Source organism: Triturus cristatus, chromosome 10, assembly GCF_964204655.1.
Source record: "Triturus cristatus chromosome 10, aTriCri1.1, whole genome shotgun sequence".
NCBI classification, from domain to species: Eukaryota; Metazoa; Chordata; class Amphibia; order Caudata; family Salamandridae; genus Triturus; species Triturus cristatus.
In genome coordinates this window covers 1,097,289,875-1,097,314,813 of record NC_140593.1, presented here as the reverse complement: position 1 = coordinate 1,097,314,813, position 24,939 = coordinate 1,097,289,875, and the positions used below count along the sequence as shown (strand labels likewise).

General features: G+C 44.2%; 1 protein-coding gene and 1 long non-coding RNA gene across 3 annotated transcripts in view; one reads left to right on the top strand and one right to left on the bottom strand.

Moving 5' to 3' along the window:
- The window catches only part of DNAAF5 (dynein axonemal assembly factor 5), a 242,131-nt gene that overhangs the window by 160,448 nt on the left and 56,744 nt on the right, over positions 1-24,939 (top strand). For both annotated transcript variants that reach the window (XM_085629321.1, XM_085629320.1), the window contains exons 7-10: positions 468-611; positions 1,301-1,469; positions 3,371-3,518; positions 22,539-22,689. In XM_085629321.1, the coding sequence (XP_085485447.1) occupies positions 468-611; positions 1,301-1,469; positions 3,371-3,518; positions 22,539-22,689 (612 nt within the window). The remainder of the gene's footprint in view (positions 1-467; positions 612-1,300; positions 1,470-3,370; positions 3,519-22,538; positions 22,690-24,939) is intronic.
- LOC146796642 (uncharacterized) overlaps positions 247-24,939 on the bottom strand; it is a 63,600-nt gene continuing 38,907 nt past the window's right edge. The window contains exon 3 of the long non-coding RNA XR_014969652.1: positions 247-916. This is a non-coding gene — a long non-coding RNA (uncharacterized LOC146796642). The remainder of the gene's footprint in view (positions 917-24,939) is intronic.

The window sequence follows — 24,939 nt, the reverse complement described above, 5'->3', positions numbered from 1 at the left end:
TGTAGTATTATAAATGTAGTGGGACAGTTGTAAAGAAGTATACTGTCTCAAGTAATTGGTCTCAAAACTGAAGTAAATCTACCATCTAATAAAATGTTCAAGCACATTAATAGGTTTGCTCTAATTTGAATATGTTTGTAACTGTGAATATTCGTGCGACAACATAAAGAAAAGTATCCAATATCTTAGAGGATCAAATAGTATCGTAGTAAAAGATTACATGACTGAAAGAAATCTGCAGTTGTTAGAATCTGCAAAATACTGAATTGGTTTTAATGGGAGTGATAAACATCTTATACATTTGGTCAACTGAGAAAAATGATGATTTTTCTTGCTGGTAGATGTTCAGTAAAACAACCCAGAGTATTTTATCTGATCACTTGCATCTCTTATGTGCTTAATGTTTTTCCCTGTCATTTGGTGGCATCTGTGGATTGGGAGACCCTTAATGCCTTTTGTTTTGTTAGGTTGTGTACCTGGAGCAGTTGCTTTGCTGTATGCAGTCGCTGATTAAAGCATCTGGGGAAAATTGCAGCGAAATAAGCTTGCAGTTGATGAAGGTGCTTGTGACAGTATTGGCCGTGCCAACCGGTGAAGATCTGTTCAACAAGGTAATGCTTCAGATGATCTGTTTTGACGCATTTATACATCAATCATATTGGGGGATTTGCATGAACAAGCTAATGGTCCTCTCTTGTTATTATGTTTCAGTCAAAAGGTGAGACTAGTGTGGTACAACATATAAAACTGGACACTTACATGCATGTTTGATATCCATGTGCTAGGGTCTCAATGTGGATACTTTTAAGAGAATGCGTCCCTAATCCATAGCAGTTTTTCCCCCATCTTCAATCTTCTCTCGTGTCAAGCTTGTCTTGTTCACTTGTTTCTCTCTTGTTTGATGTTGCTCAAGTTGCTGTAAAATGAATAAGAAACCGTTAGTACTGATGTGTGTAATTTGGGGCATCTTGATCCTGCTCTGTTTTTAATTCCCACACGCTTGCAATTGGGCATTTTTACTCACATTGTATTCTGTAAATTTAGTTTGCCTGTTCCAGTCTGTGCACAGTTATGTTCTAATTATTTGAGTTGCCTGAAAGCCAACCCTTCCTTAGCCACAGCACTCTGATTTTTGGAGTGGCTTTTCATACCTTGGTGTTTTTATAATGTGTCAATTTCAATTTGCACGTAATTGGCTCATTTAGAAGGTTATCCTACAGCCACTATTTTGGTTCTTTTAAACCACAGTTTAGCTTTTGCGGTTTCCTCTTAAATTTACAACCTGTTTTTTCTTGAACAGGTTGAGGCAACAATGCGTTCATTAGCTGCAGTTCAGGGCTTGGCCAGCATTCAGGATCTTTACAGACAGCACATGGATCAGCTGATGGAATGGGTAGCATCAACACATGAGCATTGGACCAATTTTTCGGTGGAACGATTACAGTTTGAAATAATTGTCACTCAATCAGGTAGGTTCATTTAGATGAAAGCATATATCCTCAGGTTTGTCTGTAGTAGTCCTCCAGATCTTTAAATGTCCCCAGTGGCTGGCTGCTGATGCCATGTTTTTGAAGCACTAGAAAGGTAGCATTTTAAGTTGGTTTATTTTGGGTGTTGGATAGGGATGTGTAAAAAATTGGGATAGAGCAATGAAAATGATTGATGTTCAAAGCCATCTTAAATGGCATACAGCCACATCAAGGCCTTCTCGAACGTGATTCTTTCTAATCTCCAAAGGACATTCACATCAGTAACCCCGTGTATACCTCCAAACATAGGTCCATCGACGCAAACTGTGCTAGGACACGAAGTGTTTACTTTAGTGCAATTTTAATTAAGTACCCAACACACAGAGGTAAGGAGCACTGTCAAGCACAATGTACTAAAGTATTCAAAGCCAGATGGAGTTTGCAGTATGGGCATTACCCTAATCTTGGTCAAAAACACCATTCATGTCTCAAAATTTCATGAAGGGTTCAAAAGATGTAGATTCGTAGCTAGATCAAAAACCACCAAATTGATGTTCAGTTATCAAAACTGGCTTCATGTTTCCAGTCTTTTTATTTCAAAATCAGATTAATTCTAGGAGATATAGAGTTATTGTGCTGCAATTGACAAACTAATCAGATAATGATAACTTTTAATTGAACAGCCGTAGAGTAGTAAAATGTCACCAGCTGACATACAGTGCTTGGGCATAGTTCTTCGGTAGTGGTAAACGTTTACACTCCGTAGTATCAATTTATGATATCTTTATCCTTCTTCACTTTATTTGTTGCTTGACAGGTTGTGACTGTGCTCAGACCAGAAGCTTCGTCTTGATGCTTAGCAGCATTGAAGGCCATAAGAGTTCGGCTTACCATGTACTGTGGGTTTGAAGTAGCTAGAGCATATGTGGACGTAGAGGGACAATATATTGCTCCTAGCACCCAAATTATGTTTCTCTCAGAGTTTTATCGTCCTTGGAAAATTAATAGTGTTTGATGTTTCTGGACCTGAAATTACCTGGCCAAGGAATACCAGACCATTTTGTCTTAGCAGCTGCCTACATGCACCCAGAAAAAACGTAAATAAAAGCGGTCCGAGCAGAGGTATAAAGTCCCACCCGCCCAGCACCACGTAGGGGAGCAGACAATTCTCCCCAAGAGAGACTACAGCTTCCCCACCCAAAACACACTTCCTCCCTCCCAATGCCTCCTAATCCGCACGGGCCCACCCACAGATATTTACCACCGGCTCAGTAGGTGGTAAATATTAGTATTAAACTCCTCAGAATCGAGGTAAACCTGTGCAAAAGAACCCCATTATTGCAGGTGCGGCTGATGAGTCCCCATTCCATGGTGTTCAACTTGTGGTCTTTAAGTCAAGGGGCGATATCAGCCAGATTTGTGAACTGAGGCCCTGATATCGTCCAGTGGTGTTAGGGCGTACGGTGGCCGAAGTGACATTAAAAGGTGTTGGGCCTTAAGTACTAGCATTTTGCCATGTCTACTTTGGCTGCCCTGTCATAGAATCCAGGTAGGAGGATTCTTAGTTGTACTATCCTCAGCTATGCTAAGCATGGCCACTGTCAACAGTAGTGTTTTGCTCGCCACATGGTTTTTCTGGACTTTGGTTTTATAATGGTTTAATGTCATTACTACTTTTCTGAATGAGCCAGGGTAACGTTCAAAAGTGGTAGGCAAGGAAGATGGCTGGCGAGCAGGATAATAGACCGAAGTTGGACAGTGATGTGTTATTACTTTAGCAGTTCTTGCAATCTTAGCTAATACTTGAGCTTATGATATGTGTGGCGAGTCTTCTGCTTAGACCAGGAATGAAATCTAATGGAATATGTTGAATATGTATGTTGTACATCTGTATTTTCCAGGTCCTGTGATAGGCGAAGCCCTGCATCACCTAATGCCGATCCTTAAGGTTTGCCTTCATCCAACCAGAGAGCCACAGATGCGCTTAAAGGTTTTCACCGTCTTATCCAAACTGCTGATTAACGCAAACGAGACGGTCAACTCGCGAGGGTAGGTAGAACTATCTGTGTCCGCCTGTAGTGAGGCCATGAAACGCCATTCATAGATGAAGAGCAGGGGTGGTCCTCAGCAGGGGTGGTTTCCAGCAGGAATGGGTCGGATGATCTACAGCAGGGTTGGTCCTGAGCAGGGATGGTCCTGAACAAGGATGGCCCACAGCAGGGATGGCCCTCAGCAGGGATGGCCCTCAGCAGGGATGGCCCTCAGCAGGGATGGCCCTGAGCAGAGATGGCCCTGAGCAGGGATGGCCCTGAGCAGGGATGGCCCTGAGCAGGGATGGTCCTGAGCAGGGATGGTCCTGAGCAGGGATGGTCCTGAGCAGGGATGGTCCTGAGCAGGGATGGTCCTGAGCAGGGATGGTCCTGAGCAGGGATGGTCCTGAGCAGGGATGGTCCTGAGCAAGGATGGTCCTGAGCAAGGATGGCCCTCAGCAAGGATGGCCCTCAGCAGGGATGGCCCTCAGCAGGGATGGCCCTCAGCAGGGATGACCCTGAGCAGGGATGGCCCTGAGCAGGGATGGTCCTGAGCAGGGATGGTCCTGAGCAGGGTTGGTCCTGAGCAGGGTTGGTCCTGAGCAAGGATGGTCCTGAGCAAGGATGGTCCTGAGCAAGGATGGTCCTGAGCAGGGATGGTCCTGAGCAGGGATGGTCCTGAGCAGGGATGGTCCTGAACAGGGATGGTCCTGAGCAGGGATGGTCCTGAGCAAGGATGGTCCTCAGCAGGGATGGCCCTCAGCAGGGATGGCCCTCAGCAGGGATGACCCTGAGCAGGGATGGCCCTGAGCAGTGATGGTCCTGAGCAGGGATGGTCCTGAGCAGGGTTGGTCCTGAGCAGGGTTGGTCCTGAGCAAGGATGGTCCTGAGCAAGGATGGTCCTGAGCAAGGATGGTCCTGAGCAAGGATGGTCCTGAGCAGGGATGGTCCTGAGCAGGGATGGTCCTGAGCAGGGATGGTCCTGAACAGGGATGGTCCTGAACAGGGATGGTCCTGAGCAGGGATGGCCCTGAGCAGGGATGGCCCTGAGCAGGGATGGCCCTGAGCAGGGATGGCCCTGAGCAAGGATGGTCCTGAGCAAGGATGGCCCTCAGCAGGGATGGCCCTCAGCAGGGATGGCCCTCAGCAGGGATGACCCTGAGCAGGGATGGCCCTGAGCAGGGATGGTCCTGAGCAGGGTTGGTCCTGAGCAGGGTTGGTCCTGAGCAGGGTTGGTCCTGAGCAAGGATGGTCCTGAGCAAGGATGGTCCTGAGCAAGGATGGTCCTGAGCAGGGATGGTCCTGAGCAGGGATGGTGCTGAGCAGGGATGGTGCTGAGCAGGGATGGTCCTGAGCAGGGATGGTCCTGAACAGGGATGGTCCTGAGCAGGGATGGTCCTGAGCAGGGATGGCCCTGAGCAGGGATGGCCCTGAGCAGGGATGGCCCTGAGCAGGGATGGTCCTGAGCAAGGATGGCCCTCAGCAGGGATGGTCCTGAGCAGGGATGGTCCTGAGCAAGGATGGCCCTCAGCAGAAATTATCATCAGCAGGGTTGATTCTCAGGTTGTAGGTTTGAGGCAATTTAGTACATTGATGAGGTTCACTTCTTGGAAGCTACAGGGATACCCTTTTGTATTTTTCAGTCTTTTTTCATGCCTCTTTATTTAATATTGGTCAAAGGAACTAGACTTTAAGAAATACTTAATATATTATAATTCCTCAGCCAAACTGTTTATATTTTCTTCACCAACTGTTTTTATATTGAGTTTTTTAAAAATAATATGAACCAAAACATACAACCTGCATTCTTATAAGGGTAAGAGTAGAAAATCTTTTTTTTTTTCTTTACAGAAGCTTAGCGTTTAACCTTGGGTAGGAATAACTACTTGGTCCCTACACAATCTGCATTATTTTCAAATGATGGGGCTTGGGCAGGCCACTTATGTGCTTCCTAAAAATGAACACACAAACTGATTTGCTTTTACCACTCGTGCTCCCTAAAATATTTGGAAGCTTGCTCCTGTTATACTAATACACCCGCTTTGGTCTTTTCACAGGAGTCTAGTTCTGCAGCACAGGTTTTGCATAGTTTCAAATGCTTACATTCTTCTGCCACCCGGTGGCTTGGTCAGGAACTTTTGGTAAATGTTCAAATAGATGTGCACCATCTTAAGTGATAAATGTCTGGTGTCCTAACTTTAATCTTGCAATCCTCTTTTTAGGGACGAGCTTGCAAGAGCATGCGCTAGGAAGAGCATGCACTATTGCATGCATCTCCCTTGCGTGACAGTTTGTTAACAAAAAGGGCTTGGAGTCTGCCTTTTCCTTCCCATTTGTTGACTTACGTGGCACTCCTCTTTACAGCCTCGTAAATCATCAAATGCCAAAACAACAGTTGATGGACAGAATGCAGAACATTGTCATACATTCACCCCAGTACAAAGATCTGGGCCTAAATCCATTGTTTTTTTGCTCTCCATGCCATTCCAGTTTGAACCCAGCCCTATGCAAATCAGTCTTGACCCTGCTCCTCATGGGAACAGTCCAGCCCGAACTGCTAAGCCAGGTTCTCCCTGGACTGGAAACAAGCATCCTAGGACCCGTTTTGGGGTTTCACCCCTCCTCCGCCAGGATAGCTTGATTCCAGTGGCATGGAGAGTACAGGACCCACGTCTGGGCATACCCGTCCCACTCAGGGTGACAAATGCAAAAACAACAGTTGATGGACAGAATGCAGAACAATGTCGTACATTCACCACAGTACAGCGATCTGGGCCTAAATCCATTGTTTTTTTGCTCACCATGCCATTCCAGTTTGAACCCAGCCATATGGAAATCAGTCTTGACCCTGTGCCTCATAGAAACAGTCCAGCCTGAACTGCCAAGCCAGGTCCTCCCTGGACTGGAAACAGGCATCCTAGGACCCGTTTTGGGGTTTCACCCCTCTTCAGCCAGGATAGCTTGATTCCAGTGGCATGGAGAGCACGGGACCCGCGTCTGGGCATACCCGTCCCACTCGGGGTGACAAATGCAAAAACAAAGGTTGATGGACAGAATGCAGAACAATGTCATAAATTCACCTAAGTACTCAGATCTGGGCCTAAATCCATCATTGGATTTAACACCAAGATCTTTTGACTGGGGGAGAATGTTTGCATTGTCAGCATCCCGTCCATCATTTGTTTGCTGTAACACTTTTCGCCCTAAGTCGGATGGGTATGCCCAGACGTGGGTCCCTTGCTCACTGGATTCAAGCTAGCCTGGCTGAAGAAGGGTGACATACCCTGAAACCGGTCCCAAGATGCTTGTTTCCGGTCCAGGGAGGACCTGGCCTGGCAGTTCAGTCTGGACTGTTCCCATGGGACACAGGGTCAAGACTGATTTGCATATGGCCGGGTCCAACCTGGGGTGGCGTAGTGGGCAAAAGAACAATGGATTTAACCCAGATCTTTTGACTGGGGGAGAATCTTTGCATTGTCAGCATTCCGTCCATCATTTGTTTGCTGTAAAACTCGTAAATCGTCAAGGCAGGTCTGACATCATTTCCGTTCCTCTCTGTGGAGCAGGGACCAAGCACTGATTGATTTAAACTTAAACAGTGCCCGTCCGCTGTTCCCGACGTGATTGAGGTACTATTTTGTTCTGTTTATATTTTAGTGCCCTGCAAACAGAAGGCATGTGACTGGCAAAAACTGCCCAGCAGGACAAACAAAATTGCAAAGATTGATTTTCTATAGTTAACTTTCTTTTATTTTGCCAAGTCTTGTTTTCTCACTTTGCACTCATGTCTTCTTTTTTTTGCTCATGGGCGCTGTTCTCAAAAGATGAGTATTATTGTAATACGATGCAGCATTGTTTCTTTCTTTCAATCAGCCAGTTATAGAGCTCAGTAGATCACCAGTAAGGGTCTCAAGGTGCTGGAGAGGCTGAACATCCAGGTCTTGAGATCTTTCCTGAATTGCTAGATCAAAGGTGCTGTCTTGAGGTGCAGGGAGAGGTAGTTCCATGCCTTGGCCAACATGTGCAAAAAGGAACTTCCACTGCTGTCGGTTTCGGTGGATCCGTGGGTTGTCTGCGAAGAAGAGGGAAGCTGATTGTAGGTGTCTTGTAGGTTGGTAGAAAGTCAGATGTTTGTTGATGTATGCTGGTCCTTCGTTGTGTAGGGCTTTGCATGCGCGGGTCAACAACATGAACTAGCATCTCTTCTGGATCGGGAGCCAGTGTAGCTTTCTGAGTTGGGGTGTGATGTGGGTCCTTCTAGGGAGGTCGAAGAGGAGTCTTTCCGCTGAGTTTGGTGTTGTCTGTAGTCTCTTCAGGAGGCGAGCGAGCGGTGATTCCTACATAGTGTGTTGCTGTAGTCCAGTCTGCTGGTGACACGGGCCTGGGTGAAGGTTCTTCTGGTGGTAACTGAGAGCCATCTGAAGATCTTGTGGAGCAGGCATAGGATGTGGAAGCAGGCAGATGAGACTTCGTTGACCTGTTTTTTCGTAGACAGCTTGCTGTCTAGGATGATGCTAATCCAAAACAGTCTGCCCCACTCCAGTCTACCGCAATCCAAAACAATCTGCCCCACTCTAGTCTGCCCCACTCTAGTCTGCCCCACTCTAGTCTGCCCCACTCTAGTCTGCCCCACTCTAGTCTGCCCCACTCTAGTCTGCCCCACTCTAGTCTGCCCCACTCTAGTCTGCCCCACTCTAGTCTGCCCCACTCTAGTCTGCCCCACTCTAGTCTGCCCCACTCTAGTCTGCCCCACTCTAGTCTGCCCCACTCTAGTCTGCCCCACTCAAATCTGCCCCAATCCAAAACAATCTGCTCACTCTAATCTGCCCCACTCTCAAACAGTCTGCCCCACTCAATAAAAAACAATCTGCTCCACACCAATCTGCCCACTCCAGTACTCTCCACTCCAATCCAAAGCAGTCTGCCCCACTCCCTTCTGCCCCACTCCAATCCAAAATAATCGGTCCTACCCCAATCCATCCCACTCCAATCTTCCTCACTCCAATTCAAAACAATCTGCCCCCACTCCAATCTACCCTGCCCCACTCCAATCTGCCCACTCCAATCCAATCTAGCCCACTCCAATCCAATCTGCCCCACTCCAGTCCACCCCACCCCACTCCACCCTACCCCACCCCACCCCAATCCACCCCACCCCACTCCAATCCACCCCACTCTAATCTAAAACATTCTGCCACACTCCAATTCAAAACAATCTGCCCCACTCAATCCAAAACACTCTGCCTCACTCAATCCAAAACAATCTGCCCCACTCAATACAAAACAATCTGACCCATCCCAAATCTTTCCCACCCCAATCTTTCCCACCCCAATCTTTCCCACTCCAATCACAAACAATCTGCCCTACTCCAGTCCAAAAAACTCCAATCTGCCCCACTCCAATACAAAACAATTTGCCCCACTCCAATACATCCAACTCCAATCTGCCCCAATCCAATACAAAACAATCTGCCCCACTCCAATATAAAACAATTTTCCCCACTCCAATCCATCCAACTCCAATCTGCCCCACTCCAATACTAAACAATCGCCCCACTCCAATACAAAACAATTTGCCCCACTCCAATCCATCCAACTCCAATCTGCCTCACTCCAATTCAAAACAATCTGCCCCACACCAGTCTGCCCACTCCAATCCAAAACAATCGGCCCCACTTCAATCCATCCCACTTCAATTTGCCCCACTCCAACCCACCACACTCCATTCCAGTCCACCTCACCCCAATCCACCCACTCCATCCTGATTCACCCCACTCAAATCCGCCTCAATTCAACCACTTCTATCCACCCCAATCCAATATGTCCCACTCCAATCCGCCTCACCCCAATGCAATCCACCCCACTCACTCCCCAATCCAACTCATCCAATCTACCCCACTCCAGTCCAAAACAATCTTTCTCACTCAAATCCAAAACAATCTTTCCCACTCCAATCGAAAACTATTTGCCCCACTCAATCCAAAAGTATCTGCCTCACTCAATCCAAAAGTGTCTGCCTCACTCAGTTCAAAACTATCTGCCCGTTCAATTCAAAACTATCTGCCCGTTTAATTCAAAACTATCTGTCCCGCTCAATCCCAAACTATATGCCTGCTCAATCCAAAACTATCTGCCCCGCTCAATCCAAATCAATCTGCCCCGCTCAATCCAAAACAATCTGCCCCACTGAATCCAAAACAACCTGCCCCACTTCAATCCAAAACAATCCGCCTTGCTCCAACCTGCCCCACTCTAATCAAAAACAATCTGCCCCACTACAATCTACCCCACTACAATCCAAAGCAATCTGCCCCAATCCAAAACAATCTGCCCTACTCCAATCTCTCCCCACTCCAATCAATCCAAAACAATCCACCCCACTTGTATCCAATCCACCCCACTCCTATCCAATCCACCCCACTCCTATCCAATCCACCCCACTCCAATTCACCCCACTCCAATCCACCCCACCCCACTCCAATTCAATCCAGACAAATACAATCTACCCTGTCCATTCCATCCCACCCCATCCCACACCGCCCGTTCCAGTCCACTGCACTGTACCCCAATCCAACCAACCTCAATCCAATCCACCCCACCGCAATCCAGTTCACCCTACCCCAATCCAATCCACCCCAATCCAATATACCTCACCTCACCTCAGTCCAATCTACTGCAATCCAATCTGCTGCACTCAATCTACTCCACCCCACACAAACTCACCCCACCCCACTCCAACCCACACCACCCCACTTCAGTCCACCCCACTCCAATCCAGTCTACCCCTCTCCAATCCACCCCTCTCCACTGCAGTCCAATCCACCTCAATCTACTCCAATCCACCTCACTCTACCTCACCCAAATCCACCCTACTCATTCCAGTCCATCCAGCCCACCACACTCCAATCCACCTCACTCCAGTCTAATCAATCCCACCCCACTTCAATCCAACCCCTGAAGTCCAGTCCAATCCTTCCCCCACCACTCTAATTCACCCCACTGCAAACCACCCTACTTTAGTATAATCCACCCCATCCCAATCCAATCCACCCCACCCCAATCTAATACACCCCAGTCCAATACACCCCAATCCAAGCCACCTCACCCCATTGAAATCCACCTAACTCTACTCCAATCTACCTCATCCAGTCCACCCACTCCAATCCACCCACTCTACTCAATCCAATAAACCCCAATATACTCAAATCCAATCCACCCCATCACCTCACTTCACTCCAAACCACTCCACCCTATTCCACCCCACTCCACCCCATTCCACTATGCCACTCCACTCTATAACACTGTTCTCACCGACACTCTCTGCCACTGAACTCTACTCAACTCACCGACACTCTACTGTAACAAATCCAGTCTATGACACTCTACTAGCCGCACTCCACTCTAGGCCAGTCCACGTCACTAACGTTTAGCTTTGCTAAACAGCAGCTACACTGGTGTGCAACTTGGCAAAAACACATTGCCAAAGCCAATAGATCTTGTATAGGCAAGATCTATTGGCTTTGCTAATGTTTGTTTAACTACTGGGAGGCAAAAAAAAAATCAGTTTTCCATAGACCAATTAGACACAGCTACAGACAAAACGGCTGAACAGAATGACGCCTAATTTGGCAGAAAGCTTGAGCTTGGTCCAGGAAGTGTGCCTTTTGTGATTTGGTGTAAATGTGTTCAGTAATGTTTGAGAAATTAAGGTTAAAATATTCTGAATATTTCACGCTGCAGATCCACCATGGAGGATCTGCAAATCCTGCAGTGTTGTTATTGGCTACTGGGACTAACCCCGATGGATCCTCAGATCCGCGAGGCCAAATCCGTTTTGTGATTGGCTGTCTGCAACCTGAAAGAAAAGTTGCGTCCGCCGCATTAGGAATCTGGGACCTGGTCCAGGAGTCCTAGATAATAAAATGAAATGAGGTATAAGCGGCAGGTTTGAGGCACCCAGACCCCCTGCGCCTTGTGGGGGTCCCTCCGGGTCCAAACCTTTTTTTTACCATTTCGGTGATCCGTGGAATGGGAGTTGGGTGCAGGCTGACTGTGTGCAGCTGGGGGTTGGGCGCCGACTCCGTCCGCAGACCAGGTCCTGCACCCAACCCCAAGCAGCAAATGGCCTTCGGCTGAGTGCAGCTGTGGGATGAGCACCCCTGGGTGTTGAGTGAAGCACACGGCTACAGGCTGGCCATGCACTAAACCCCCCACCGTGCACGGCCTTAGACAGCTTACTTTGTGTATATATATCTCACTTGCCAAGTAAAGACACTCTTGATGTAAGAAACCTTGATGAAAAAGTACCAAGTATGTTATAGTTGGGGAAATAACAACAAATATTTGATACTAATGATGTAGCTTTATTCCCACTAAGGGTAAATATGCACGGAGAATAGAGTACTGCTTATTCCAGAATAGAGAGTAATTATAATTAAGGGTAAAATAGCATATTGTAAATTTCAAATGGTGAGGCACAGAAGCCAATGACAATTATGTTGCCATGCCACAGTTTGTGTGTGTTTGTGTACTTTATCCACATTATCCACAGGCACTAGTCTGTGGACACTGATACAAGATTGATGGTCTTCCCGTTTCTGTGCTTCAGCTGAGTTGCAATCAGAGGTGCATGCTATTACCATGATGAAGTCTGGATAATTGAATTCAATCTTCTAGTGGAGTGTGAATTTAGGTCATTTAATTTCGTGTTAAAATGCGTGGATCTAACACTTGATCGAAGAGCAGATATGTAAATATAGCACTTTATATGGCACACAGAAATCCTCAAGCAGGTTATATTACCAAGTCAGTATAACCAAGTTTTTTATCATTAAACATTCATTCAATAGTGCACTCTTGAAATATTTTTCCTGCGTTTTCGGGTATAAATCATGCCTTACAAATATCAACCTTGTTGACCAATCAAACGTGAAATGTCATTTCCACTTTAATGTGAAAAAATCATTGGCGCCTTTCCTAACTGATGGCAAAACAAGATTATAATTGTGGAAATCATCAGTGATGATTAGCAGTCTCACATCTAGCAACCATGTATTATTATATGTAGGGATATAATCTATATGTTTTAAACATTGGTGTAGTGCAAGCTTAGAACCAAATGTATGCACCCTAGCAACCAACATCTAAAAGTTTTATAGAAAGCCTATGTCATTTCAGTGCTTAACTAAATGTACCCATGAAGAGGGTATGCCTCACCTCACCTCACTTGTTTGTTAGCCATAAAGAGCGCTGAATCATGGTGGGTATATATATATATAACATTTGTATATAAATGAATAAATATATATGATCTCTGGCAGTACTGTATTTAACCAGGTTTACCCTGAGGAATGTGGCCTTCATAGAATCTGTCCCATGCGCAAATTCTCTGGGATACTCTGTGGGATCCCCGGTGGATGTGTGCAAGTTCCTACCAGCTTTCTATTTGAAGGTAGCTTGGCGCATGCATCTTTGGTAGTGTTACTTCTCACAGAACCTTAATTTCTGCATTGTAGGATCTTTATTGATAGTCATAAATCTTGAATAATTCCGTACTGCCTGCGCGATCCCCCAAACACCCTATTTCATATATGTAGAATATCCAGGAAAAAGATGTGTAGTGTTCATCAGTGAAATACATTTTTCATTCTCTTGTAGTGTAGGGTGTCAGGGTTGTTTTTTTCCTGAACATGCTGGCAGAGATTGCAGGAGGGAGGAACTGCAAAGCTTACAACGCTTTCATAGGAAAAGGGGCTGTGTCAGAAAGTGTAGAATGCAAGGAAAAAACATGCTAATAGGTTAACAATAGAAATTAAAAAATATGACCTGTATCTTTAAGAATCCCAGAGGGACCCCATCCCACAATGCACTGAAGTGGCAGTTTGCCGGAGAGTGTCAGTTTTTTTTCCGGCTTCTTCTGTCAGGATCTCAGAATACCTCTGGTGTATTTTTCACTTTTATTACTCTTCTAAAACCTTAATTACTACTTTTCAAAGCTTTTCATTGGACGCGTGGCATCTCTTCTGCCAAGTTAGTTGTTTTTTTAAACATTTTTTCTGGTGAGCAAAAAATGCCTTCTTTCTTCACAAAGTGCCCTTCCTGCGACAGAAAGAAAACTTCCTCTGATGCCCGCAAAGTTTGTGTGGTATTTCTGTCTCCTCAACTACTCTCTAAAGGCTGTGTCATTTCAGTGCTTAACTAAATGTACCCATGAAGAGGGTATGCCTCACCTCACCTCACTTGTTTGTTAGCCATAAAGAGCGCTGAATCATGGTGGGTATATATATATATAACATTTGTATATAAATGAATAAATATATATGATCTCTGGCAGTACTGTATTTAACCAGGTTTACCCTGAGGAATGTGGCCTTCATAGAATCTGTCCCATGCGCAAATTCTCTGGGATACTCTGTGGGATCCCCGGTGGATGTGTGCAAGTTCCTACCAGCTTCTATTTGAAGGTAGCTTGGCGCATGCATCTTTGGTAGTGTTACTTCTCACAGAACCTTAATTTCTGCATTGTAGGATCTTTATTGATAGTCATAAATCTTGAATAATTCCGTACTGCCTGCGCGATCCCCCAAACACCTTATTTCATATATGTAGAATATCCAGGAAAAAGATGTGTAGTGTTCATCAGTGAAATACATTTTTCATTCTCTTGTAGTGTAGGGTGTCAGGGTTGTTTTTTTCCTGAACATGCTGGCAGAGATTGCAGGAGGGAGGAACTGCAAAGCTTACAACGCTTTCATAGGAAAAGGGGCTGTGTCAAAGTGTAGAATGCAAGGAAAAAACATGCTAATAGGTTAACAATAGAAATTAAAAAATATGACCTGTATCTTTAAGAATCCCAGAGGGACCCCATCCCACAATGCACTGAAGTGGCAGTTTGCCGGAGAGTGTCAGTTTTTTTTCCGGCTTCTTCTGTCAGGATCTCAGAATACCTCTGGTGTATTTTTCACTTTTATTACTCTTCTAAAACCTTAATTACTACTTTTCAAAGCTTTTCATTGGACGCGTGGCATCTCTTCTGCCAAGTTAGTTGTTTTTTTAAACATTTTTTCTGGTGAGCAAAAAATGCCTTCTTTCTTCACAAAGTGCCCTTCCTGCGACAGAAAGAAAACTTCCTCTGATGCCCGCAAAGTTTGTGTGGTATTTCTGTCTCCTCAACTACTCTCTAAAGGCTGTGACATTTGCAGTAAAATGTCAAAGACACTGAAAGACAGAGAAGGCACCAGACTACGTGGATGCATGGAGGATTTGAAAGCAGACAAAGTACGAAGGAAAAGGAGATGATTGGAGAGGTCTCCCTCTCTTCATCCTTCAGAAAAAAGGCATAAATCAGACAGAGACTCACTTAAAAGGAGATCTAAATCCCCAAAAACCTCATTCTCAGCACTGTCCTCATCAGGTATCGACATCAAAGCGTTCGACGTCCACGCTGAGAAGCCTGCTGCCATTGTGCTCGCCTTCAAAGGACGGCTCAACGTTGATGGCACATAGACACTGCTCAACATCTCTATTAACTCCAATGCCGTCTTCAATGCAGTAAGCAGATACGGCACCGCCGTCGCGATCTTTCTCAGCTTCAACGTATCTTCAGTCATCGCACAGGCTTAGATCGGCGTCACATTCTCATTGCTGGATGTCACACTCTTCACTCGACATCACAATCTCGTCATGTGACATCAAAATCACACCACACTTCGGCGTGGACGTGGTCACATCAAAAAGACCGGCATCTTCATCAAAATCTCCAGTATTACCTAAAAGAAAGTGTACAACTTCGAACACACCTTTCTCGATGTCAAACATCATTCGCATGGAGATCTTTGTCTTCTTCACACTGGTCTCGTTCATCTCTGCATATAGACCCTTTCTCACCAAAACAGGATACAAGTTTGCCACCAATATGTCCTGTTATTCTTCCTTCTGAACCTATTCAGTTTCCTTTAGAGCATCTGAATATCTCTCTGGGGCAACAGCATTCCAGAGCAACATCAATGTCTCCTATCCGCAAGTGGAAAGCTACTTCTCCCATTATGTCTCCTGCAGGACATAAATCTCCCAGCCCCCCACTAACATCGTCTACTCCATCATAAACCGTATCTCCATGTTCCTCCTCTTCATATACACCAACATTTCCACCTCAAACTCCATCTACTTCTTCTCCTGTTGATGACATTGTCACATTTCAAGATGCTCTAGTTATAGGAGCTTCGAAGCTCAATATCCAAGTTGATGCTCCTCGACCATGTTATTTGAGAGACCCTACAACCAAGAGCTACACCAAGGCCTCTTCTGCCTCTCCTTCTAGGCATCATAGACATCGTGCAGGAAGTTCCTTACACCAACTACTGTAAAATCTTAAAGAAATGCAAGCATCCGCCTCAGGATTCAGACTTCATTAAAGCTGATCCTAAACCGGATTCAGTAATTGTAACAGCAGTACACAGAAAGCACTCTTCTACTCCAGAGACCACAGCACAACCTAATCGAGAAAGTAAAAGAACAGATGCTAATGGAAAGAAGATGTGTGTTACAGCATTTACACCTTTACGTAATGCTAATTCTGCAGAGATATCATAGAGAGATTGGGAAGGGATTAAATCTTTTATCCCCGATCTACCAGATCACTGACAACAGGATTATATAGAAATGATCAAAGAGGGCTCTCTCATTTCAAATCAGTTTATCAGAGCTGCAGTTGATTGTGCTGATCTGTCCGCCACTGCCTTTTGCCTTGGCATTTCATTAAGATGTACATCCTGGCTAAGACTCATCTTTGAAACCAGACGCTCAACTGAAAATGGCTAATCTTCCTTTATCCGGATCTTCCCTATTTGGGCAGCACACAGAAGATGAAATGCTGCACGTGAAAAATGAAGCGGAAACGCTCAAGGCAGTTGCTTTGGAACAACAGAAAAACGTATTCAAACAGTTCAATCCCAAGGACAAAAGAAGTTTCTATCATAGGGTTCAAACCTCTAGGTGGCCTTACCAATACCAGCAACAAAATAGGCAACCTCAGCGTACCTTTCAAAGCAAGTACCAAAAACTGAGATCATCCCCACACAAGCCCTCGCAAACCAAGGATAAACCTTCCAGGACAAATCAATGAGGATCACATCCCCCCCCCACACACACACACACACAGTTGCCCACTCCAGTGGGGGGAACGGTACAGTTCCATATGAAATAGTGGACAAGGATTACTACAGACAAATAGGTCCTAAATATAATTCTAAATGACTACGCTTTGCGCTTCATCAGCGCGCCACCAAAAACCTGTCCACAACAGACCTTACCGGCCCATGTGGACGGCCTCAAGAATGAGACCGCTATCCTACTGCGCAAGAGACCTATAGAGGTAGTTCCACTGCATCAGAGGGGCAGAGGAATCTATTCAAGATATTTCTTGATCAGAAAGAAATATCACTTCCGTCATTTTCGACCAATTCCTCTCAAACAAATTTATAAAGAGGGAGATTTTCAGAATGCTTTCACTGCATCAAATTTTCCTACACCTTAGAAAGAACGAGGTGCTGTAGATCTACAGGACGCATATTTTCATATTCCCATTCTACCGTGTCACAGACAATGTCTCAGATTTCAAGTGGGCTCTCATCATTGTCAATATGCTGTGCTCTCCTTTGGTCTAAAATCAACGCCACAATCTTTTTCCGAATGCATGGCAGTGGTCACGGCCCAACTGAGAAAGCAAGGTATTTTCGTATATCCTTACCTGGATGATAGGCTTATCAGAGCAGAGTCTTTTCACAAAGCAAAGGAAGACTTCAATGCCACATCATCTCCTCTGGCAAGGCTAGGTATCCAGGTCAATTCACAGTAGTCCATTACAAATCCGGTTCAGTGCTTAAAATTTCTAGTAGCTATTCTGGACACTCCAAAAGAAAGCGTGTATCCTTCGGTTGAGAGAGTTCCCTCAATTCAAAGGAAATGTTCTCAAATTCTTCGCCACACCAAACCAACAATAAGCACTGTAGCATCACTACTAGGTTCAATGGCTTCCTGCATCAACATTGTACCGAACGCTCGCTTGTATATGAGACCTCTACAGACATGTCATGAGGATCAATGGTCTCAGAGAACAGGCCTCTGGGAAGATTGGATTCTCCTGACACCCAGTGCGCGCCAGTCCCTATTGTGGTGGACCAACTCGAACAATCTACTGTAGGGGGTTCATTTTCAGAAACCAATCCCATCCCAAACCATCATCACAGGATGGGGTGCCCACATGGACGATCTATCCAGCCAAGGTCTGTGGTCTTGAAAAGAAATACCATATAAATCTCCTAGAAATTAAAGCAGTTATTCTGGCCCTCAAAGCGTTTCTTCCATCGTTGCATTCGAAGGACATCGTGCTTCAGACAGACAACACCACCACAATGTTTTATGTCAACAAACAGGGTGGAACAAGGTCCAACCAGTTGTCTCACCAGGCACAAACTCTATGGCATTGGGCTCTGGCGAGATGCCTCTCCATTACAGCTTTTCACATTCCAGGTGTTTTAAACGTGGAAGCAGATTTGCTCAGCCGAAGAAAACCATGAATAGGTCCTGAACAACAAAGTCGTAGATGCCATCTTCCAATAATGGGGCACTCCAACTTTAGATCTATTCGCTACTGCCCAAAACTCAAAATGCCAACATTTCGCATCTAGGGCACCCGTACCGAAGTCTCTGAGCAATGCCCTTGTCATAGACTGGTCAACTCCACTTCATCATGCCTTTCCACCAATCCCATTAATTTGGGGGGTGATACAGTGGCTGTACACAGACCTGCTCCACTTATCTATAATCCACCACAAGCGTCTTCCCCTCAGATCAGACCTTCTATACAAACTTCAGGGCAGAATTCTCCATCCCTCGATATAGTCACTGAATTTTGCAGCATGGCTCCTCAGGTTATCCAATATGGACATCTAAATCTTCCAAAAGATTGCATGAACATTCTGAAAAAAGTAAAGCGGCCTTCCACAAGTACTTGTTATGCATTTGGTGTCGTTCAAAGAACTATGATCCTATTACAGTACAGGAAGATATCATACTACCTTATTTATGACATTTAGACAAATCTGGCCTACAGCTGACCTCAATAACAGTTCACCTAGCAGCGATTACTGTTTATCGTAAATCTCCTATGCAAGAGTCCTTTTTCAAAATCCCAGTAGTGAAAGACTTTCTGGAAGGCCTCTAAAAAGTTGTTCCTCCTCGCAGAAACCCCCCCTCCTCATTGGGAGTTGAACATAGTGTTATCCAAATTAATGTGTCCGTCCTTCAAAACGATCCATAAAGCATCGCTATAACACTTGTCATAGAAAACTGATTTTTTGATTGAAATTACCTCGCCTCGTAGAGTCAGTGAATTGCAAGCTCTATCTTCTGTAGAACCCTTTACAGTTTTCCACCACAATAGGGTTATTTTACATATGCACCCTTCTTTTTTGCCTAAGGTAGTCACAGATTTCCATCTCAATCTATCACTCTTCCTACCTTTTTTCCAAACCCCTCTTCTGCAGCGAAAAAGAACATTACACTCCCTTAAACTTAAGAGTTGTTCATTTTTACCTAGACATATCAAAAGTTATTAGAAAACCGTCCCAGCTGTTCATAAATTATTGGGGGCCTTGAGACAAGGTTAACCAACCTCAAAACAATCCATAGCTAGGTGGATAGTTTCATGCATTACACCATGTTCCCGGATTGCCAATAAGCCTTTACCAGGAAAACTTAGTCCTCATTTAAGAAGAAGAAAAGCTGCAACCACAGCTTGGGTGAAGCAGGTACCTATTCCGGACATTTGTAAGGCAGCAACTTGGAGCTCTCTGTATTCATTCCCAAAGCATTACTGTTTAGAATCGGATTCTCAAGCCGACTCAAAGTTTGGGCAAGAGACATTAAGAAACCTCTTCAAATAGGTTTTCTTGTCCTTCTTTTCTGCACTACTGATTCCCCATGACAACCTCCCTTTTACAATCTTTACGGTCTCACAGTATATTCTATTCAAGATTTATGACTATTAGTGAAGATCCTATGATGCAGAAGGAAAAGTTACATGCCTGTAGGTATAGCTGGCAGATGACAAAGATTAACAAAAAAATCAAATGGGGAATGGATCACTTGTCCTGAGTAACCAGGGTTTATCAATTTTCGTGTAATATACCGATAAAAAACCCTCATTCACGTACAGAGGTTGGGGTGGCGGTATATCTTGATTCTCCGCCTGACTCTTAAAAACGTGACAGCATCATCATAGGGTTAGTTCTTATGCTTCCTCCACCTGGAGGGGACCCACTGGTTAGTGCAGTAGTGATCAGTGATAAAGGTTAAAGGACAAACACGAGGAGAATTGACCCCATGACTATGGAGTAACCCCCCCCTGTATTGGGGCACTACCCATGTGGTTCCTGTTCTGTCTGCAATCTGACTACGGCAACAAAAATCATACAACTTCTCCCGGACTTCAAGTGGACAATCAGGTACCACACCAATTGCAATACAACACACGCAATTTACATGATCACTTGTCCTTGTGCCCTATGTTACATAGGGATGACGTGCCAAAAAGTCAAGCAGAGGATATGCGAACATAAGAGCAATGCCAAATGCAAAAGAAACAGGACAAAAATGAGTAATTACTTTATAGAAGCAAAACACACAGTGAATGACTTAAAATGGGTCATTCTGGAATCCCTCACAACAAAGAATCATAATGCAGAAAAAGTGCTGTTTGAAAAAGAGCAGAGATGGGTTCACCGCATGTGCAGGCTGGGTATTACAACCGGTGGAAAATATGCATAGTGTGCATGGCGGTTTGTCAGCCAAACCGTCATGCGCACTTAGAGGGTGCTCACCACCCTTTCCCCTGGCCCCTGCTGTGGCCAGCCCAGCCCTTCCCCGCACCTAAGCAGGAATGGAAAACTAAGATGATAATAACATTGGTTATTATCATTTTAGTTTTCCTTTTTAAACTGTTCGCAGATTAGTAGGGCGACGCTCCTCCGCCTTAGTGGAGGAGCCCCCGCTGAAGGTTATTAGACTGTTTACTGTTTCAGGCAGAAGTCTCAAACACCAGTGTTTATATTTATTTAATGCTAATAAGTTCATTCAAAGTTCATATGACTTTAATTACCCACATTTAAGGAAAGGAATGTTTGCAGCACACAATGCAGTGGTATTTGTTTTGAAGGCTAAACATGCCTCGGGGAAGGGTGCTTCTCCTACCAAGTTCAATTCATGAACTTCTCCTCTGCATTTGATAAGGTAGACTGAGGAGTTTTAAGTTTGAAACTCTCAGGTTGGGGTGTGCTAAGATGCTCCTGTTTCTTTCCTGAAAAGGTTGTTCTGCTTTGCAGCTGCCGCAGGGGGGACGGGAGGTGGGAGGGGGCGGTGGGGGGGGGGGGGAGGTGGGGAGGTGGGGATACAGGAGGGGCAGAGGGGTGCTTCCCATTGGTCGGACATGAAGCATCTGAACCACCTAGGGGACATGATATGGATACGTATGGCCAGGGGGCACTAGGCAGTTCCTAGTTATTGTATGGTTATATCTGTGCACTGATATTGTTGTTATGAAAATCAATAAAAATGATTTCTCTAAAAAAGGTTGTTCTGAATCGATCGCATGACCATGTGAAGCTGTCATTTATTGTAATGTTTGCATTCTTGTTGTAATGTGTGCAATGCTTATTATGAAAACGAATAGATTGAAGTCCTGCGATTACTTTATCCTGTAACGACTCACATACATTTATATGTGTTAAAATGCAAAAAAGAAATGTATAGTAAAAATAAAGCGGCTCGAGACTCCTGATTACAGTGATCTACAGGGTACATGTCAGTATTCATCAATGGGGATACCGAGTACCATGCAGAACCTGGGGGCTAATGCGTTAAACGTACAGTGGTTCTGCCACAACACACTTAACTGAATCTAAATGTCTTCAAATGTCTATACAACTAATGCAGCAGGGTACAAGGGCATCCGTAAGGGCAGGCTGCACAGAGCAATGCAAAGTATGTTTTACTGGTGTAAGGGGTGCGTTTATTGTGCCACTTCTCGCCTCACTGTATTCCTGTGCTAAAGAAAATTGTGAGCCGCTGCCTTTTTGCCTTCTAATCTTGGTTAAAAATATACAACCACGTTGCATTATGCAGATGATGAAATCCTCTGTGAAGTCTAACACGACCGCATTGGAGATAGTACTTCGAGTAATTAAAGGTTATTGTAGAACAGACGTTAATGACTAATTGGAAGAAGACCCCAGCACTGACATTTGTAAAGGCCAGGTTAGAGGGAACCCTTAGCGGAAGCATTGAGGGTGATGATAAATGCATGGGAGCATATCCGCACAGTACATTTAGAGTCCATTTAGAGTCTGCAAAGGCCCTCGAGCCGCCCTTGTTCTGTTTCAGCATGATAATATTTATATCACTTAACCCCGTGGCTTCCAAGAAGTTAAGTATTTAATGACACCTTCGCTCCATGTACTTCAGAGCAAATAATAGAGCCAGTATACTACATGGCTAGTGTAAGTAGATTGCCAGTCACAAAAATGGCTATGTACTGCTTATTTACATGGTTCGAAAGGAAAGGCTATTTGTGAAGAATGCACCTATAAGACATCCTCTTTAATCGCTGAACTCTGAGTCTGTTTTTTTATTTTCCTTAGTAAGTCCTTAGCCATGTTCAGTTTTTCCGTTGTATGGTAAAGCCTGTATTCGGACATTCCTCTACAGTGTAATGTTATTATTTTAATCATTTGCAAGTGTGCGTTTTGGTATCTCTTTGATAAGTGTTGATGTTTACCTAAAAAAATTACAGCATGGTTTGGTAAAAAATAAAACAGCATTTATCTTTGGTAACAGTCTGCTGAAAAGTTCATTGCAACAGAATTTACCAGTACACAAAAAGATTAACGGACTAACGCCAAATTGCCTTGGGGGGGAAAAACAGAATACCTCTGCTTTGTACTGCTCTCACAATGCACAATTTCCTTCTTGTTTCTGGCTTAAGGCAGTTCCATCTTTATCTGGAGACTATGGTACAAGATATATTGGTTCCTAATCTGCAGTGGCATGCGGGGAGGACATCGGCTGCCATCCGTACCACAGCTATCTCTTGCCTTTGGGCTCTTCTGCAGAGTGAAGTCCTTTCATCACAACAGGTAAAAGATTGTTTATTAATCAAGTCAATTCGAGCTGTAAAAAGTGAAATCTTAGTTTTAAGTTCACTGATGGTATATTAGGAATTCAGCAGTAAGTGAATTACCTGAGACTTTTATTCACAGCACATTACACCGCAGTAGACAACTTCTTGGATTTAGCAGCATCTCAATAACTAAAATGCCAACGTCATCAGTGACTGTTTCTCAGATTATACCCCAACCTACCTCGCATGCCCAGAGTTATCACTTAGACATAGTGATTCTTTATTTTACACAATCTTGAACTGGATCTCAAACTTCACATACATGGCCTGCATCCTTAAAAAAAAAAAAAATAATATAAACAACTTGCTCAGTCAGTTGGCGGTATTTCTTTTAGTAATTACCTGCCGATGAATTATAGTACCACCAAATGTAAATCACTTTAGCAAATAGTAATTGCAAACTGCTTTTCAAAATGTATGTGACACCCAGAAAAATATCATCTTGCCAAAAATTACAATTTGAATGGTGATTTTTTAAAAATATCTCCACATTAGGACTTAGGAGGTTAAAATGACAGGACTGTGCCCCTGAGAAAGGGGCCATTCACTGAAGATCAATGAGAGCAGATTTTACAATGTGCTCTTGGAAGACCTGTGTAATTTTCACATGTGAGGGATATAGTAATAACAGCTTATGTTTGCTAGCAGATTTATTGATCCAACAACTGTGTCCCAAGTACTGTGTATGGACGATAACGTGTAAAATTTACAGTAAAATATAGATTTTTTTTTAATATCACAGAAATTGTACAAGACCTTGCAACATATGATATTATGGACTAAGGTGTCATAAATCTTACATCCTGATGATATGTCTGGACATAGCACTATTCCAGCGCTAATGCTGATAATATCCGTGGGACCAAGATTCAGGGCGATTATCAGTAATTCTTTGGTATGTGGTAATCCATTCCTAGCACTTTTTTTTGAGCAAGTCACACTGTATCTACATTACAAAGAGGAAATGGCTCCACTAGGTAGTCTTCTTGAAGAAATGTCCTTTTACAGTCTTTGGGAGAATGCCTTGAGAAAATGTATCCATTGGATACTTTCATGAGGAAATGTTTGCTGTTCCATCAGGATCTTCACATTAGCTGCTATTCCATTAAGGAATTAGAATACAAGGAAGTTGGGAGCCAACCCTCTAGATACGATTAAAAATATTTACCGAGCCAAAACAAAGGCAGCGGCAGGAGATTGGGGGGTTGGGAAATTCGGATCAGCTTCAGAGGATAGAAGATAACTTCTTCAAAAATCGTGCCTCTTTACCCCATTCTCTCTCAAACTACATTTTACACCTTGAATTGGGGTTTCCCCATTTGCTTGACGCTATTAGACTGGCCCCAATCCTACTGTGGTGTTCGATTTGGCGGAGGTCCACAGTCAATTTAACGCAACGCATAATTGCCAGCTGCACGAAATTGGGCCACTACAACAGGATTGGTTGGCTCAGTTATGTAGAGGCTGAACTGACTGCAATTGGTCAGGGCAACCTGTTTGGAGAGCCTTCATTGTGTAGGAAGGTATCTAAGCGGCAAATTACTGAGAGGTGTCTTCAGACGGCTAATTTTCTCCAGAGGGAAAAGCATTGGCAACAAAAGGCAATAATTGCGTATGATTTGATTCGGCCAAGAGCAGGTAATGGATTTTCATACCCTTCGTCCATTATCCTTGCGCTTCACAGATGTATTCTACTGCACTTTCGCCTGAATTACATCCCTCTGATGCTAGCTCTTCCAGTGAGAAAGTTTAAACATTCAGATTTGCCCCCCTGTCCGTGTGACAACCACTCGCCTCAAACGGATCTACATGTAGTACTATTCTGCAAGTTTTACCACACTGAAAGGATAGCCTTTATCCTACCGCTTTTAAGGCGCTATAACTTCATACAGTGCAGGGGGGCATTGCATTTTTTAAAAGGCATTCTCCGACCCTTTTTGTCTGCTTTTCTGTAGCATGTTTTTTGTGGGCTTGTGTGAGAAAGAGGAGGAATCTGGCCCTATTTACATAATTTCCTGTATTAATGAGAATAATTTGGCCTTAGTTAAGTGACGGTGGACTATGAAGCAAAAATGTATGAAGGCTACTGTTGCCCTCATTCATGGCTTTTAAATATTACTTTTCCTGTATACAGGTAATTTGATGAAATTGACAAAAAGTTTATATAGATCTTAATTGTTTTAATCGTTTTTATATGGTTTTATAA